At 39.6% G+C, this 16824-nt stretch overlaps 1 protein-coding gene across 1 annotated transcript; it reads right to left on the reverse strand.

Moving 5' to 3' along the window:
- Nucleotides 1-1047: 1047 nt before the first annotated feature.
- On the reverse strand, nt 1048-1551 carry LOC138017409 (uncharacterized). Its single transcript, XM_068864500.1, has one exon. It carries the CDS (start codon nt 1549-1551, stop codon nt 1048-1050), a length of 504 nt encoding a protein of 167 aa, XP_068720601.1.
- Nucleotides 1552-16824: the final 15273 nt, after the last annotated feature.

Genomic DNA, 16824 nt, shown 5'->3' on the forward strand with positions numbered 1-16824 from the left:
AAACAAAATCTTTCGTGTTTCACTCCCTATTGACGGAGCACAAAGTTTCTTTACAAAATGACTTACAATTCGTGTCTGTGAAGAGACAACACTTGAAGGCTGTAGACTCTTAGTTGGCCATCCACTCTGGTCAATCTATGTATTGCGAGAGACAGCGTGGCATTCTATGTAATTGGTTAGGTTTGGGACAAGACTCTCCCAGCCACCGAATTGTATAGTATCCAGCCTACTTGGGTGTTTTTTTTTTTAGCAAGTCAATAGCTTGCGATTACAATCATGTGAAGAACGTGCAATTTGACCTACGGTTGTAGTTATTTAACGAGAATTATCGTCGCAGTTACGAGCAACTAAGCATTCGCAAAGGAAGACGGAGCGATTGTGCTTCACTGTCATGCCAACTGAAAGCTTTGGATCAATCAACATCGGAGCACCATGGTCAAGAAATGGTTATGACGCCATTGCACGACCTCCGTCCATGCTACGTCCAAGACATTTCGCCAGTCCGTGGACAAGGGTTTTTTTCAGCCCACTTCACGGACCGTTGATTTCAGTAGGCGGTTAAGAAATTCTGATCACGTGATAACATTTTTGTGGCTCTGCTTTTTCGAAAATACCGACCACGTTGCGCTATTCCTTTTTTCTTCCCACGGCCGAGAAAAGAAAAAAAACTGAAGAAAAAAGTTTCCACCTGCTTCTTATTTCCTCGGACAAAGCTTTTAATTGGTTATCCGTAATAGCTTCGGCCGGTTTTACCCGCCGTCAACATCGTTTCGCGCTTTTCCCTTTGGGGAGAGTAACAGAAAATGGCGTCACGAGATCGGTATTTTCGAAACCGCAGAGCCACAAAAAAAAAAAACTTATCACGTGATCAGAATTTTTTAACTGCAGACTGAAATCAACGGTCCGTGAACTGTGCTGAAAAAAAGCCTTTGTCCACGGACGTCTGAGATCGATAGTATAATAACGTCCAAACGTTTTGACAAAACCGAGCACATGGCGTCGACTTAACATAACAATGTCACATGACCAACTAGATCCCAGGACACCTCATTCCTTATATCCCCTCTTTAAAACAAAAAAAACGTACAAAGTGAAATTCTGGATCGCCGGTTCCTGCACCACGGAATTTGGAACGGAGGCTGGAAACCCGGGGGAGGGGTCTCCCGCAGGACGGGTAACTAACTGGTCGGGGTGTCTACGAACCATGGTTCCATCTTGCAGCTCCACTGTTGTAGACAACGGGCCAGTATCTTGGATCACGGTCCCTGAGATCCACTTAGGATCACCAGAGTAGTTACGCACATTTACAGCATTCCCAACTTCTACTTGGCGCTTCTGGCTGTGTTGATCATGTTGTTTCTTTTGCCTTGCCTGTGCTGCATGGACCTTTGCCCCTACATCTGGTCGTAGTAGGTCCAGATGGGACCTCAGACTTCGCCTGCATCGTAGCTGGGAAGGTGATTCACCAGTGGTGCCGTGACGGGTAATACGTTCGCGCAACAGAAAATAAGCTAACTTGGTCTCGACAGTGCCATCATCTTGCTTCCTCATCCCTAGTTTGAAAGCTTGTATGTAGGGCTCGCTCTACGAGGTCGCTTGACGCTGACTGGTAGGGTGCAGAAGTTACACAATAGCGGATGGCCTCGCATAAAATGATCTTGTACAAGTTTCGCTATTTCCTCATAGTTTTTGCTATTTGGGGCGGCCAAACTTCGTATTAATTTGTAGGTTTTGGCTCCCATACTAACCAGGAAAACGGATCTTTTTTTGTCAGGATCAGTGAACGATCTCGTTGGCTTGAAAGAAATGATTGACCCGCTCGATGTAAAAGCGCCAATCTTCAGATCCGTTGTACTCGTCTAGTTTACCAAACGTGGGCATTTTAAAATTCAATTTTGCTCATTCGTGCTTGTGCACCCGCGGTAGATTCTCTCTTCGCCAAAATGTGGTATATTAACGTCCAAAAGCCTTGTCAAAACATTAACTCAAAACCAAGCACATGGCGTTGACTTAACATAACAATGTCACATGACCAACTAGACTCCAGGACACCACACAGGATAAGGCGAAATGTCGCACTGCTGGAACCCGCGTTTTTTTGGTGGGAAGTTTCATGACGTGTGCATTGCCTTTGACACTGCGTTTCAGTAAAACAAGCTAAAATTTTTAAGACAACCAAAAAACTAGCTAAGTATTTTTTTAATATGTCGTGCAACGAGGAAAGAAGAGAAAGAGAAAAAAAAATCAGTAAGCAGGCGACAAGTAAGAGAGAGAACCCGAGAAAACCGGTGAAATATTGACAAACAAAGAGACGACTAGTAGCAGCTGAGGAAAGAACAAAGACGAGCACGAAAAAACAGGCTAAATAATGGTGACGAAAAACGGCGAAAACAACACATCTAGCGCGGCCTCGTAGAATAATTGTTAAATATTACGAAATAAATGAAAGACTAATTTACTGATCAAGACGCACGGAGACCACGGGGACGATCAGATTTGGAGGAGAAGAACAGCTTCTACCGTGTACAATCAGCCACCTTATCGACCTGTAACCTGACTCATGACGGGCGGCAGACACTTAAACGACTAACGATGTCATACGAGGGACCTTTAGCAAGGATAACGGCAAAGGCTGCCATAAAGTCATCCTGAAAATATAACTCTACAAGGAAGGATTACGTTTTTGCAAACGTTAGCCGTGGAGCACTTATATTTGAACACTACAGACTTAACTGATTTGAGTGTAATGTGAAGTGCTTGGTTTCTACTCCATATGAGCCATATGAGCGTTAGCCCAACTAATGGAAATGATGGGCCCATACAAGGAAAGGAAAGGAAAGGAACTTTATTTAAGTGTCTAGTCTTTCTAGCGCAGAAGCACTAATTGGGGACACTGTAAATTGAAATTAATAATTAACACAAATCAAGTCAAATTTTGGTTTTTCAGGAGAGGGGAAACCGGAGTACCCGGAGAAAACCTCTCGGTGCAGAGTGGAGAACCAACAAACTCAACCCACATATGACGCCTGATCTGGGAATCGAACCCGGGCCACATTGGTGGCAGGCGAGTGCTCTCACCACTGCGCCATCTAGACCAGGGTGGGAATTGAACCGACGACCTTCGGGTTAGATCACCGCTGTGTATGCGTTTCGCGATTTAATTATTCTGAGTCGCTCGGCTTGGAAGGGGTGCACCAACTTTCCCAGATTCGAACTGAAATACGATGAACTTACTACTGTAAATTCATGGATTAGCTACTAGCGATAACCGCAAAAAGGATAAAAGAATAAAGTTAGTTTGAGCGGTGTGGATGTTTTAAGAGAAAATTGAAATTTTTTGTTGGTTGTTCATCAGTGACTTCCCCATAACCTCAAGTTTTGGTACGCGCGGTACATACTGATCGAGGAGTTGGCGAAACGAAACATGGCGAGAGACGACGTAAGGGCCGATTTACACGGTACGGTTTTTGTCGCATGCGACAACGGCTTACGACACAATCCCTCCATTCGCTCTGACGAAGGGCTGACGCTCGAAACATCAGCTTTCCAAATCGTTCACGGTGGTAATTCGATCTTTATCAACACGTTTGATAGAAACAAATTTTCCTGTTTCAATCTCCCACCGACGCAGCACCACAGTTTCTTTCGAAACTACATTGAAATTTGTTTCTAGTTATGTCTTAGCCGGGTTCACACTCAACGTTCATTATGATCAACTGAAGTAGGATTCAGGCTATCATACTCCATTCAATTTTTTTAAATTATGATTCTGTTCACATACAATAGGCAGGGTGACCTCGCAGTGTGAGACAAAATGGCGCCGTACCGCGTGGCTGCTACGATTATCACCACCTTGCTTGAGGCGAGAAGAGAACCACGGATAGCTTCCGATAGAATAGATTAACGATTATTATTAGAATAATTATTATTCTAATAATTATTATAATAGAATAGAATAGATTAGCGATAATTATTAGAATAATTATTAGAATAATTATAATAATTATTAGAATAATTAAACTTTTGCCGGGACATAGCATGTTTATCTTTATACCAGGGATATCGTTATATCGAGGATCGTTGTATCGGGTTCCACTGTAATAACATTTCCTTATCGCACGAACCATCCACCCTCCCCCCTCAGTTGCTACCGGTACCAAACCTGTACCGTCCTACAAACATCGAACGCACTCGCCTAAGCTTCGATTACCCCTAGTTATTAGAATAGATTAGCGATTATTAGAATAGATAGAACAAATAGCGATTAGAAGTTTCGTGTGCTCATATACCACCACGTGTTCACCATTCTGTTCAATTACACACTGTAATTACTTCCAACAACCCCCTTGAGGTTGTTTGAAATTATTATAATCCAATCATAATCAAGCGCTGTAATTCGATTATAATTCGATCATAACCGAGGCCTAATGTGAACACGGCTTTAGTGAAGCAACTTGAGCCCTTGCGAAAGAAGCTTGAAATAATCCTGGTTGTTCGAAAGCCGATTAACTTAATCCAAGATTAGCGTAAACTTTTGTTTCACGTTTTCAACTTTTTGGTGAAAGTTTCTTTTGCTTATTTTTCTTTTTCAAGATTCACTTTTTCGAATGTAAAGTTTTCCCGTAAATCAGCGTTGAACAGCATTTGGGGGAAGAGAAATAAACTCCTTGGTTAATTTCTAATCTAGGATTAGCGTTAACCTGTCACTTGTCAACGTTTCGCAGGCAATTGGGAATTTTATTAGCAACTTTCCAGCATTTTACGAGTACAATCGGGTCAGGCCTGACTAACTATCCCTCAAAAGGAGGTTGGACATTCCGTAACAATTACACGACCCAATATCCCATCTCAAAATGACAAACTTACCTCTGTAAAAAGAATGAAAACGGGCAGAATTAGAGCTTTAGTTCAACAAGAAATAGCGTTTCAGAGCTGAGCCGCGCTGATCTACAGTATTTAGGTCTAAAAACCACTTTGAAAACGATTAGCTTTCAGTTGTTTTGCTGCGGTACCACTATGCGAACACTGCAAAAAAATTCGATTTCTCAGGAGCTTGTCTCGATCGTCTGGTGAATATCGCCAACTATACTGAAAACCTATCGATCCACGGGTGGGGCCCGTTTCTCGAAAGTCCCGAAAACTTTTCGGGCCCGAAAAGCCACTTGTAAAACTGCCAACCGCTTGTTTTGGAAAGGTGATCTTTTAACATGTTTTCAAGCTAACTAAAAGAAACATGTCTGTGAAGTTTGACAAATTAAATCCTCTCCGTTCTTGACCTACAAAGGGAATTGTGACACCCAAAAATGGCCCGTAAACTTTCGGGACTTTCGAGAAACGGGCCCCAGGTTCGACTCTCTGCCTCGCCTACTCTGAATCTTCTCTGTATGGGGTTTAAACTGTTTGTTTCTTTGCAGTTTCCCTGCTAGCAGAGGTCTCTTTTCTTTTGCGTTCGCTAGGCTGACGAACGCAAAAGAAAATAGACCTCCGCTAACAGGGAACTTTGCAGTAAATTTGAAGTTTAAAGTAGATTGTACGTCGTGTAAGTTAAATAAAGAGCGAAATCTCCCATTTGAGGGATGGCCAAGAGTGCTTTCTGAGCTATCACTGAAATTATCTGCGAGATGGTTACTTGTAAGTTTGTATTGTATCCCGGATAATTAACAATTCGACTAGGAGTTCGAGTTTTCTATGAGTCAATAGATATTATGATTTGCTCGCTGAAAGTGAAAAACGCGCGCGTGCCTTCCGTGGCCGGCATGGACATATTTATAGTATTTACCTGCAAAGCCCTGGCCAAACTATCGAACAAAGTTGGATTCCACATGCAACATTGTTGGATGTTAATGTTTAGGTAGTGGCAAAACACTATCCAACATTGCTTGACGAATTCAAGTTCAATTTGACCCAAAATTTGAAAATATGGCGTAGCGTTATGCTACTGGAATTGTTTGAGGGCGGAAAGGACGTATTCAAACGAGGAAAAACCAAATAATGGTTAAGAGAACGTGAAGAAAAGAGTATGTTCCTTGCAAGATACATCCGTGCTTAGGAGATGATGATTATGAGCTCGGATCAATTTGAAGGAATTTTAAACGCTATTGAACCAGACATTTCCAAACAGAGGTAATGATTAAGGAGCCCGAAAGTGTCCCACAAACATGGCCTTGCTTCCTACTCGCTGATCAAGGCTTCTGGCTGTTCATCAGCAACCACGACATCACCTTGGTCCCTGTCCGCCATCTCTGTTGCAAATGATGCTAGAAGCCTACGCTTGAAAATAAGATAGCAATTTGTGATTGGCTAGCAGCGCGAACGTGACTTCATTCAGGACACAACTTTGTTGGAAGAGCGGCAAAACACTGCAACATTGCTGCGTCGAGCAGAATTGTTGGTTAATTGTAATGTTTGATCAAAAGCAAACTCTATACAACATTTGATGGAACAAAAGATGTTGGACGAACATCTTCCAGCATGGGCGGCCAAATGGTCGAACAATGTTGGATCGAGCAAAGTTGGAGCGTTAAATCAAACTTTGTTCGATAGTTTGACCAGGGCTTAAGACATCGAAACATGTGAAAACTTAATAACATGCATTTAAATTTTGTAAAAAGGCAGAGCTAGCAAACTTAGCGGAATGCTGTCAAACACATTAAGCTCCTCGTTGACTAATAACATGGCTGATACTTAATGAAATTGAAACAAATGTGACAAAATTGTTTCTCACTTAACAATATGAACAAATTAAAAACTTTTAAAAATGTTTACACCCTTAAAATCGGCAAGAGATACACTTTTTCAAGTTTGTAACTTGTTAACATTGTTAAGAAGAGAAACAATTTTATTATTTGTTTCATGTCCGTGGATCCGTGTTCGTCGTTAATGATTTGCATGCAAGTTTTAAAGTTTGTACTTAAGAAAGGCTATACCGATTTTCAAGAAAGGAAAAAGAGAATTTGTGGAGAATTATCGCCCTATCTCTCTTCTCCCTGTCATCTCCAAAGTTCTCGAGCGCTGTGTTCTGGCGGGTTTACGGAATTATACATCCCACTTCATCAGCCGCGAACAACATGGCTTTTTAGCCGGTAGATCTTGTGTGACTCAGCTCACCAGTGTCTTGCATTACATCGGCGGTCAACTCGACGCCGGTAAACAAATAGACATTATATATCTTGACATGAGTAAAGCATTCGACAAAGTGGATCATACCTAGCTACTTGAAAGGTTGCACCAATACGGCATTACTGGCAAACTTCACGACTGGTTTCGTTCATATTTACAGGGGCGCAAGCAACTGGTTACAGTTCTCGGAGCTACTTCCCGAGAATTGCCGGTTACATCCGGGGTACCGCAAGGGTCCCTATTAGGACTGATATTGTTTCTGCTGTTTGTGGACGATCTACCAAACGCTGTTAAAACATCGAGAGTTGCCTGTTACGCCGATGATACAAAGATTTTCAAGAGCATTGATTCCATCACAGACTGTAACGCCTTGCAATCTGACCTTAACGATCTTGTCAGTTGGTCTGAATCATCCGGGCTCAAATTTAATCAGTCCAAGTGCAAATACCAGTGCATCACCCGCAAAAAATCACCTGTACAGCCTACCTATACTATCAAGGAAACGCCTTTGGAATCTTGCGATACAGAGAAAGACCTCGGTGTGTGGGTGTCAAGCAATCTCACCTCGGACAAACAAGTAACTGAACACTGTGCGACAGCCAACAAACTCCTTGGGTTTGTGCGCCGAGTTTCTAGGTACATCCAAAGCACCCAAACGCGTCGTACACTCTACCTTTCTATCGTCCGGTGCCATCTCGGCTACGCAACCCAAGTATGGTCACCACAGTCCATTGGCCTACTTAAACGAGTTGAAAACGTGCAGCGCCGTGCAACAAAACTAATTTTGAAGCTCCCTTTCCGTTGTGATGTAACCTATAAGACCCGCCTCCAACTAACAAATCTGTTACCCATCTCATACTGGCATGAATATTTGGACATGGCTTTTTTCTACAAAGCTGTTAATAACTTAGTTTTCATAGACAGTGAAGCTTTACCTGTAACTAGACAATTTGCGAGATCTACTAGGACATCGAGCAGCAGTGCTATTACTTATATTCCTAACCGAAGTAGAACTGTTACCTATCAACGTTCATTTTTCATACGCGCGTGCCGCGCATGGAATGTTTTTCCCGCTGAGCTACGCACAAGTCACATCTCTCTAGCTTCATTTAAAAGTTTATTACTTCAATATTATAAAAAGGCTCTGAACTTGTACGACGTTGACGACATTAGAACCTGGGGAACAATCTGTCCTAGGTGTAACACAGCGAGGTGTCTCCTATGCCCGCTAACGTGCTGCTTCTAGCAATTTGGACTTCCGCTTTGTTTTCTCTCAAGTTTCATGCTTACATATTAGTAGCTTTAGCTATTAAGCATTTTTTATGTAAATAATTAACGAGGGATCCACTGTAATTGGCTATGCTGTAGTGGTCTCCCTGCCTAATAATTTTTTTTTTTCTACTTTTTACTTATATATATATATATATATATATATAACCAGTATTCCAGTATTTGTATTCCAGTTAGGAGAAGCTAAATAAATAAATAAATAAATAAATTTTATAAAATATTTTTTAGGTCCAACCTGGAAGAGAGGATGAAGTAAGAAAGTGGATTCCCCATACATTTGCCTCTTCCAATGATAGTTTTCTAAAATCTTATTTTAGCGCATGGTTCAGCTACGCAGCTATTTTTAGAGAGGCACCTAATTGGCCAGTTGTATTGACGTAATGAAACTTTAAATATGCGCGGCTTGGGAGCGAGAACTGAAAATAGCTTTGCGCAGGAGCTCATCAAGGAGCTCCTGCTTTGCGAAACTAAAAATAGATTTTGTAAAACTATCATGGGGCATGGGACCCACCCTATCTTGGTAGGTCTCAGTGAAAGTGATCATGTTCACGTGCTCCGCAGTTTGAATATATGGAAAAAATACTTAATATCTTCTTTCTATTACCTTTCAAGTCAGCAAGTTGGCACTGTTAAAGTGCTTCTGCAAAGTTACATTTTTTGCATATTTCTTGTCTGTGGCAGGGCAATCGCTTAGTTATCGACAACACGTCATATCTTAGGACATGTGGGTTTAGAACCTAATTATATAGCTGCCTAAATTCAATATTGCCAGCAGATGGATTTTTCTTTATTTTTTTCTCAGCTAAGTCCAATGCGATTCTTCAAAGCAACCAACCAGTCAAAATCCTAGGAATAAAACGGAGTTGAGTATCAGCATCGGCTTAAAAAAATAAGAACAGAAAATTAGGAACGATTAACGGGGTACGAGGAATCTCAACAATGAGAAATACCTAAAACGCGGAAAATAAAAAGTGCAGAATCTCTGTAGTTTTGCTATCTTGTGCTTATATAACTAAGACGTCACGTTTCGGTGTTACGTAATTCATTTTAACAGCCTATCAAAATATTGATAACACGTTACGTGTGTGAACCTTTATACCTGGTAATCTATGATCATTTTGAATGTGCAAACAATGCCATTATCGCTTATTCTCAAATGAAACGATCTTTTTTAAAGGTCACTGGTGATCTTTATGAAATAGTCCTAATCATTTTTATCGACATTTCAGACATTACAAACTTCTGGGAGGATACCTTTACCCATCCTCCTTCCAAACTTCTTCAACAAATTTTGTCAACCAAAGAATTCAACGTATCTACAATTCGTATCTAGACTTTGGATTTTGTCCCGTTCACGTCAAACCCAGCTTCTTCGTTCGCTGCTTGTTTGTTTAGGCTTGCATTTTGGCACTGTGCGAAAATTTGTGACATGTCGTCAGTTGATTTTGGAGCGGATTTTTCCAACACTGCATTTTCTTCATCGGCAGTTTTCAATTCTCTGAACTCTCTCTTACGCAGCATTTTGAATCAACCTCCTACGACCATCGACAACAAATAAGGACCAAAGGAAAAAAACATGCTTTTAAAATTACCATACTGCTTATAACGGCCACCTGTTTTTCTTGTACGCTAATATCTTCCGCTCACAATTTGAACATTTGTTCGGACTCCCGAGGGACATGCTTTTATGGAATGCTTTTGAAGCCGTTCAAAGACTCGCAGCACGTGTTTTACTGGGTGTAAAAACACTCCGCTATGTCTCGTGTTTTTCAAACACTGCTGCTCGTTTCTTCAACATTACATAATTTGTTATCTGACCACGTGAGTTAAAGTAGTGTGTTCAGTGAACACTTCCGAATCTCTCACTCGATTGTATTGCAATCTATAAAACGGGGTATCTCAACTGAAAACGGGGAAGCTCTAAAACGGAAAATCTCTGAAGCTGGGAAATCTAAAACGGAGTAAAGAAGGCAAGTGCAAAATTGATTTGGAAGTGTAACAACATTCACCGAATTTGGCGTTCAATAACAGCTTTCACGACTGTCGAATTCAACAGACTGCGTAGCGTATTCAACGTTTTTTCCGCGGACGAGAACTTCCAAATACGTAAGGGCACTAAAACTTACGCTGAAGCCCGCTGATGGTGAAAAAAAGGAAAGGGACTTTATTTAAGTGTCTAACCAGCTGCAGCAAACTGTGCAGCCTGTAAACAAGCTTCACGATAGAGAAAGAACTTCGCAGTCGGCTCACCTCGCGCGTTTGCCGATCTTTTTGCGCATTTCATTCGTTATAATTACCCTGGAGCCTGTTCACAGGCTAGCAATAGTAAAAAGCTCAAAACCATCGAAAATTTACTGTCCCGGAAGCCGAGTCAATATGGATGAAATAAAGTGTCCTTCGGCCTTTGCTTTTACACACGACAAATAAGAAAACTAGACGCTTTCTGAGCGTAAACTGGGTATCCTATGGTACGTGTTTGTCCTCCTCAAGATCCAGTTTTCGTACTCGTTCCCAAACACCAAATAAATTACCAGTCCGGAAAGGAAACGCCATTTGTTGCTGCCTCAGTGACTAAGCCTGAAGCGAACGAACGAAGCAGCTCTCCAATCGGGAGGAGAACACATTTTCTTCGAAACGCAAGGGATTATGGTCAAAGGCGCAAGGAACTGTGGCTGTGGAGGAATTAAGATGCACGGTATGATACTCTGTTTTTCATTTCGCTTCTCGTATTGTTTGCACTGTTACGCAACAAGAAAATAAATTCGACATCGTTAAATGATATAGGCCATGAACTTGTGGTAGGAAACAAATCTCTTAACAACCTCTCCAATGCTCAGGTCTGTGCGGTTTATCGTTTCTGGGTTATTTGTCGAAGCGTTTAACGCAACTATATAGGGATGATATCTGTTTACAAACATTTCTTTTGTTATTCAAATGTCCAACCACAGAAACAGAAGACCCTTTGTTTCGACAGCCAATGAGGCTCTGGTTGGCACATGTATGACAATAGATGACGTCAACGATATCATCGCAATAGAATTTTCTTGGTCTACCAATATAGTGTCTTGTAATCAACGAAAACATCTGGAGTTCACTTTACGATGAAAGAGCTTATTTCTCGCTCATGAGGTAAAATACGTGAGTGCGAACACATCTCCTAATGTACTTATCAAACTCATTAATTATTCATGCAGCTCTTACCCAACCAGAGCATCTTATTCTGGTCAGGTGGATGGGTTCAGAAACCCAATGAAAGCACGGCGTGTTTGGAAATAATTTCAAACTCGGATACAAATTTTCTTAACCTACATATTGATAAAGCAAGAAAAACACATGACGACAAACAACTTTATTTAATCACACATTTTACAAAACACCTACTCGATTAGTTTCATAAGCTATTTAGGTGTCCCAAACTCTTCACAATCAACCTTGTATTAAAACTGTTTGTTTACCATTTATCCTTTCTTCTTTTCCCCTAACATTTTACTTCTTAATCACAATTGTAATATTTCATTAGTACTATGTATCTTTTTCAATATTTAATTTGTAAATATTCGTATGTATATTCTATTTTTCTTTTTCTAACACTGTAAATTAATGTTTGTGTGAGTTTAAATTAAAATTGATTGATTGAAATTGATTGATTGACCTAAATTATTTACTGCTGACGTTAAATGCAACGGTACAGTTGTTAAACTCCACAAAACAGAAAGGGCCATTCTTTTTCTAAATTTAAATTCTCGCTCAATGGTGGCGACCTCGTCTTTTTTTTTTCACTTTTTAAGTCTGCGATCAAAGCTCATTTACAGTTTCAGTTCAAAATGTCTTGCACTTGACAGATGCAACGTAGTTTTACAAATATATGGTATGTAGGCGAAACCTTTGCCAAGGTAAAGAGAAATCGGCTAGTTTTCACATCCTAATGACTAAAAGTTACATCTGCTACTGTAAATAGCGAATATATTGGTTTTTTTTAATTTATTTAATTTTATTATTAATTTACAATACAATACAGCTACTTGCATTACTTCCAGTACTAGTACAGTTACACTACTTACAAAAAAAATACAGCTACTTACAATAGCGCTGCACACAATAATAACATGATAACATAGAATAAAAGAGAAAAGTACAAACGTCGAGATACATTTGATGATAACTTGAAAAGTAAAAATATATGCATGATTTTGCCAATGTGATGTTAATTAAGTGTCGGTTCTCGGTATATCGTAATGTGAGAGGAAGAGAGGGAAATTTTCTATTTTCGGGGAAGTATTGCGTGTTTTGCATACCCAGAGAAAAAAATATGGCGATCAAAAAAAAGAAGTCTAGTCACTTGTTCTTGTTTGAATTCAATCCTAATACTAGAATACTAGATATTCCGTTAAATTAATAAAGTATTTGAAAGTTCTCCACGATTAACTGCCCATTGCTTAAAATCTTGCCAAAAAAGAGTGGATACCTTACAAGTCCAAAAGAGGTGAATAAGAGTCTCCGTATCATTTTGGCAAAAAGTGCACTGCTCATTATCTTTTAGGTTTACTTTTGTTAAAAAAACTATTGGTCGCTTATCTCCTGTGTGGTAGCTTAAATTGAAAGACGATTAGTTTTGAGAGCTTTGTGCACAGAAAAGATGATCGGTACAGTGTTCCATGGGTTTTGAGTCTACAGTCAGCGATCCATTTTCCTTGAGCTTCGACCGGTTTTTTCTGCTTTTTGCCACCAACGAGAATTTTATATTTGGTTGTCTTGTCTTTAAAAATGTATCAGTGAAAGATTCGTAGTTGGTGGTAACATTGCGTAGCTTTTCTTCGTTGCTTTTTCATAATTTACTTAAAGATATGGCATCTCGTCAAGTATTAAACTTTGCAAATTGGATCACAATCAGATTATATTACAAAGTGGAAATTTTAAAACAAGAGCAGTTTTCAATTGAGTGTCGAAAGTAATTAGCGAATTGCTTTGGTTTATGATTACTTCACTCAGTGATTGGTTCAAAGTTCTCGCGCCATTTTTTCAACCAATCAGAAGTGAAACCCAAACCAATCCAAACCAATCGTTGCTCGCGCGTGCACATTTTCCCTCGCTTTGTGTCGGCTACGTGTTATTACTTCGAGTTTTGATTGGTTTAACGGATTGTCTCCGTCCTTCTTGATTGGCCAAAGTAATTACTTTGGTTTTGGTTTTACGACACTCATTTGAAAACCGCTCTATTTTATAAGGCAAATATAATAACATTCTTCCAGACTGCCTTCCTAAGAACACCTTCAGAGAGAGAGAGAAAGTTCATACTCATTACGTGGGCAGAATGTATCTTCGATCCCGAGATACAATGGCAGATTATAGAGGGACTCTTTAGCCTTTCGTGCATGGGTCAGCCCTCAGGAATTTAGTTAACTGTAATGATAAAATTGACAAGTTTACTTTTAAGGAAATCAAAAAAGGACTTATTACCAAAGAATATTTTAAAGACTTTCTCTTCGACAGCTCAACTGCCTCCACTTCTCGAATTAGAGACAGTGATTACGTATAAATTTAGAATTTAAGGTATTAGATAATGCTTTGTCCCTAGATTAGTATTTTATATTCAATATTTAACATGTAATGTTATGTATTTAATATTTAATATGTAACGTATACAAGACACACGATAATTAATGCATTTTAGTATTTCTATGTATTTTTAACTAATATTTCTAGCTCTTAGATTAAATACTTGTACACACGACCCCACAAACTTTGCAACTTTAACTCTTATCGTTTATAAATAAAGGCTTTATGTTATGTTATGATAATTTAAACTAATTTTCTTTGTTGGAGAAGTAATTTAAAAAACTCGTGCCTCGGGTTTTATCAGGTTACCAAACGCTCGAAAGCAATAAAAGCACTCGGCTTGCGACCTCGTGGTTTCAAATGTTTCTCGCGTTTAGAAACCAGATGAGACCTGCGCATTCGTTTTTGAAGTAGTACTTGAAAGGCTCAAACTGCTGAGATTCATAGGGATAGACATTTTTTTTTTCAACTAAATAGCTTTGTATCCTGGTGCCACGCAAGGTGACAATTCGGAAATTCAAAATTTAACGCTGTATTTTCGAAACGAAAGACGTCACGGAACTGGAAACTTGAAAGAGATTTATTTCTGGGCCATCTTCAGCCTCCTTTCAATAAAAAATTCAGAAGACCTTGCGATTTTCATTTTAGAATTTGATGACGTCACTGTCTCGAATGGAGGTCCAGTTGGGGGCACGAACCATCGTTAAATTTCAATCTCTCTCTTTCCCTCGTCAGCATTTCTGCCATTTAGGTAAACTAGCTTTTTAAAAAATATTGTCAAGAACGTAAAAATTAACCTAAATGCGCAGTAGATAAGCTTAAAGAAATATTGTGGGCTTCCCAAATTAACTTCATTTTACACTGGAATGACTATAAACAAATCTTTTCAGTGACGATAAAAATTATGGCTACCTATTAAGCATTTGCCAGAGGGAACACGACTAAAAATTCCCGCCATTTTTATGAAAACTTCTCGCGTATCAAATTTCAACCGGGTGACTTGAAAAAAGAGCCTAAAACCCTAAAGCCTAAAACACCAACTTTAGGCCTAGGGTTAGCTAAATTGAGGGTTTTGTGTTACTTTCCTCGTTTTTGAGTTTTCGAATTTTCGCGGTCTTAGGGTCTTAGGTCTTCGTTTTCAGATACCCAATTTTAACCTACTTATATAAATTAGTTAAAGGAGAACTGAAGGCAAGAAGATCATTTTTTTTGGTCTTATTATTGTCGAAATATAACGTCCTTTACCTAAAAAGCAGGAAAATCCTTTTTCATCTTGAAAGGTCTTGAATTTGCCCGAAATCCTTGGTTATTTTTCCAATTTGAACGCCAGCCATTTTCTTTGCTTTTTCTTCCGGTTACTTCCAAACAAGGAATCTTTGTCGCCATATTGTGACGTCATTGCGCACAAGCAAGCAGCTTGTTTTCACTAAAATCTTCTGTTATTGTGTAAGTTTCAACATAGTACTCCGCTTTCTTCGTTGTTACTTATAACTCTTTTGGTGTCTCAGAGTTCTATTGGAACAGCCCACAATATTAAACGCACTGACCCAGTTTTTAATTTTTTCCGCGTTCACGCGAATGTGCGCAATGAAGTCGCGCTTAGCGCCCAAGCCTGCTATAATACAGCTAAAATGGCGGACTTGTATCGAGTGATCAATGCGGGTCTTTCTGACCTCATAAAGACGTCAAAATGTAAGGAACCCCTCAAATACTCGAATATTTCCTTTAACTAATTCAGGTACTACAAATTTGGCGAAGGAAAAAATATTCCATTTTTATCTTTAGTTCTCCTTTAAGGACGTTCGCGCCCAAAACGTTCCCACGTACAGATTTTTTTTAAACTTGCCACGCAGAAAGGTAATGATCTACTTTTGCCAAAAAGGCAAAAAAAATGGGGGGTCACCGCGCTCGTTTTCGAGATCATGAGGTGCATTTTTAGAAGATTGCGTTACTTTAAGACGATCTTAGCTTACAACTGTCAGCAATAAAAAAGCTACATGAGTGAAATTTAGATCAGGTAAAGGTACTCAGTTCAACATAACTAATATAACTAAATTAACCTTTGCAGCTGATGTCTTTTTCTGAAGTGAAATAGACCTTGAAAAACGATACATATTAGTCTAAGAAAGAAAACTTCGGTCGCACGAGAGCATAAAAGGCCAAATATTTGTAACTTCTCACGTACAGATTTTTTTTGTTTTTTGTTAAAATGGACAAAATCAAGAAAGGAAGTGATCTACGGAAAGAAAAATGGGGGTCACCGAGCATTCAAGAGAGTAAAATCGCTGCGAAGTTCTCAAAGCGATTGTCTATTCGCACTGTCACGCCATTGCGTGACATTTCCGAGAAGACCTGGGTCCACAGCTATCCCATGATGCCACATACTTTCATGATCCATTCTTGTGGAAAATGTTTGCTCCTTTAGCATCGTGTTTACCTGCGTGGTCTACGATGAATGACGTGTGCGTGACATGTGCGAAAAGATGCGCAGTAGCAATGGGCGCGAACGTCCTTAAGCTCGAATATTACACAACACGATGAATCCACCGAGGTCGAAAGATCTCACAAGAACCTTTTCCAGCGAACTAACAACATATTTGCTGTGAGAGGCAAAAAACTCTTCCTATTTCATTGAGTGCGTGCAAACAAGTAACATAATCCGTTCCGTGTCAACGCAACTAAATAAATTTCTTAACGGAGTTCAGGATCAAACCCTTTTCTGAAGAACCTTTTCCTTGAATAATTAAGCAAAAAATAGACAACAAGCTTTCTTTCAAATAATTCTTGACTGCCACATTTTCAATATTTTTATTAACCCGAAGACTGCTGAGCTGAGTACAAAATAAATATAATTATTAA

Source organism: Montipora capricornis, chromosome 9, assembly GCF_036669925.1.
Source record: "Montipora capricornis isolate CH-2021 chromosome 9, ASM3666992v2, whole genome shotgun sequence".
Lineage (NCBI taxonomy): Eukaryota > Metazoa > Cnidaria > Anthozoa > Scleractinia > Acroporidae > Montipora > Montipora capricornis.

Bases quoted from the DNA above. Each gene is read 5' to 3' on its own strand.
- LOC138017409 (XM_068864500.1), bottom strand. From the start codon at position 1,551: ATGAGGAAGCAAGATGATGGCACTGTCGAGACCAAGTTAGCTTATTTT.